The 2,579-nt window shown below is 54.2% G+C and overlaps 2 protein-coding genes across 2 annotated transcripts, besides 1 other annotated feature; one reads left to right on the top strand and one right to left on the bottom strand.

Moving 5' to 3' along the window:
- Nucleotides 1–681, top strand: TraAM80_10375 (uncharacterized protein; the record flags this gene model as incomplete). Its single annotated transcript, XM_029386999.1, has 1 exon — nt 1–681. A coding segment is annotated over one exon (681 nt), but the record flags the coding sequence as incomplete, so codon positions are not given.
- A 157-nt stretch (nt 682–838) lies between these two features.
- Nucleotides 839–859: a microsatellite.
- A 354-nt stretch (nt 860–1,213) lies between these two features.
- Nucleotides 1,214–2,579, bottom strand: TraAM80_10374 (surface protease GP63; the record flags this gene model as incomplete). Its single annotated transcript, XM_029386998.1, has 1 exon — nt 1,214–2,579. A coding segment is annotated over one exon (1,366 nt), but the record flags the coding sequence as incomplete, so codon positions are not given.

Genomic DNA, 2,579 nt, shown 5'->3' with positions numbered 1-2,579 from the left:
CGGCCTTGGCGTTGTCGGTGGCACCGTTTTTTTTTGTTTTGTTTTTTGCGCGGTGCCCTCAGAGCTCCCCAGGCTCCGCCCAGTGCCGGGGACTGCCCAATCGCACCTCCCGTCGACAAGTGCCCGCGATGTGCTTTCCCATCGGTCGCCGCAAGGCACCACCGCAGGCACCACCGCAAGTGCGCCCACGTGTGGCCAAAACATTCTGCCCGAGCAGCCCCTTGGCGAGGCAACGGCTGGCACCCCTCCCAGCCGACGCCGCACCGCCTGGAACTGAATGCGGGCACGCTGTTACTCGCGGAAGCCTTCATCCGCCAGTGGGGCCCCGGGCTCATTATTGCGGGTGGGGTCAACCCGGCGCACCCTCTCCGAGAGCCGACTGCCCACTACGAGAAGGCCGCAGGTGCACCGCCAACTGCCCTGATGGACTCTCGGCCCGCCGGCGTGGCAAAAATGCCACGGAAAGGGAAAATCATTTTTTTGTTTCCTTTTTGCTCCGTCCACGGCCCAAGGGCCCCCACCAATGAAAACTCAATTGCGGGGAATGTGCCAAGCAATAGTGTGGTAAAAAAGCCGTTGGATCATTCAGCCCTGGCTGGCCAATCTACCTCAAAAAGTGTGCGAGAGGCAGTAAACAAACCTGCCCATGAACTTAATTGTCCTTCAAAAACCATGCACTAACAGAAACGGCTCGCAATGGAACATCCGAGAGAATCGCACCGGGGTGTTACCCCACCGCACGCGCGTCAAACCGGGGCCATTCCCCTGAAAGGCCCCTAACAATAACAACAAACCAAAAATCATTACCACTTCACACAACTCTCGGCCCCCACACACAAAAAATAATAATAATAATAATCTCCGACACGGTGAACATAACTTTTCCCACGCGCTTTGGGCGATGCGCGCCGCCGTGTTTTCATTTGCCTCGCTTGCATCAGCTGCCCTGTTGAAAAGACACAAATCAGACATACATGGTAAAAAAAAAAAAAACATTTCTTTTTCATTATTTTTGCGTCACTTTTATAGAGGGAAAAGGGGAAAAAAAGATAATCTCACGTGGAGCTGCCTGTCCCCAGCACAAACCCAAACATCACAAATTTGGCGTTTCTGCAGTGCGCTTCCTATGCTATAATCAACACATTAATACTAAAACCGTGATCAGCACGACCACTAAAATTGAGGGGAAAAAAATGATACCAACTAACTCACATCAGCGCCAGCACTGCGTTTCTAGTGGACATAAGCACACTTCGATGCGCCTCGGGCAAACAATCTTCCCGCTCACGAACACCGGCCCAGTTGGTGTGATAGTGCTGCCCTCTGGGCACGCATGCCAGGTTTCATCACCAAGGTACCGCACACTCACGGTGTCGTTGTCGCACGACACCTCAGCGCAGACGTCCCCAGTGAGACCAATAGAATCACGCAGCCCAACCCCTTTTAAGCACCTTGAGCTTGGGCCAATGCGGCTTCCAGGCATAATGTCTGCCCTACCATCGATGCACCCCGTGGCTTGGCTTTCCCCAATGAGAGGGCAGTAGTCCATTTTGTCGTCAAGGAACCCGCCGCGTCTGGGATCCGCAAAGTACTGAAAGTGCACGGGGAGGGGTTTTAGGTGGCTGACAATATCGCAGTCTCCCACTGCAAAACGATCCGATGTGCATAGCAAAACTTTGCTTGCGGCGTGGCAAAACATTTCCGGGTACTGGGTGACGCCATTGGTCAAGCACTTCTCCGTCAGCAGTTCGCAGCCGGAGTTGCTGCCCCATGGCATCTGTTCCGCCATGTCCCACTGCGCCCTGTAAAAGCCCATGTCCTCAAAAACAGCCAACGTCAGCGCCGTGTAGTAGCCGGCACCGGCGCCGCCAGCCATCAGCTCGTCTTTTGCGTTGCGTCTCTTCCAATGCGATGATGCCGTTGTACCCTGACCCTCATCCTCCAGCTCCATTCCAGGGGCACTTGTGCAGTTGAAGTGCGCACGAGTCTTTTCCAGCGTCTTGGGTGAAGACACAACAACCACATTCTTCTTTCCACGAACCTCAGGTATCGTCTGTGTCATATTCCTGAGAAAAAAATAAAAATACTCAAACCCGAGCGCGTGCGCAATCCCATGTGCCGCAATACGAACACTGAACTCCGAATCGGTGACTGCATGCGGGCCAAAATTTATCACCCCGGCCACAGGACGCCCATCAGGCAATGCAAAGCATGCCACTGCCCACGCATGAGTATAATATCTAGTCGGCGCAGCAGCAACGTACAAAACCATGTCCGCGCCGGACACACCCGTCGTGTGGTGGGAGCTGGGTATTTCAAACTCACCGCATAATGTTCCAGCCGAAAAATTCGGAAGAACCACTGGGCCCGTGAACGGCTGAATGTGGAGACGATCCATGTGCAGCTTGATGGCTCGGGGAAGCACCTGATTCAAGATCATGGACTTTTTTTCGGCCGTAAGAACATCCTTCCGCCGGCACACGCGGGTTCCCCCTTCCATGTTCGGGCGGGACTCTCCCGCAGCGGTGCAGTACCTGGAAGCATTGTTCATGTCCTCCGAGAAGACCTTAAAACGGATG

This window comes from Trypanosoma rangeli, assembly GCF_003719475.1.
Source record: "Trypanosoma rangeli strain AM80 chromosome Unknown Tra_15.4_contig_00926, whole genome shotgun sequence".
In the NCBI taxonomy this organism is placed as follows: domain Eukaryota; phylum Euglenozoa; class Kinetoplastea; order Trypanosomatida; family Trypanosomatidae; genus Trypanosoma; species Trypanosoma rangeli.
Note: the sequence above shows the minus strand (reverse complement) of the source record. Positions and strands in the feature narration are given on the sequence as shown.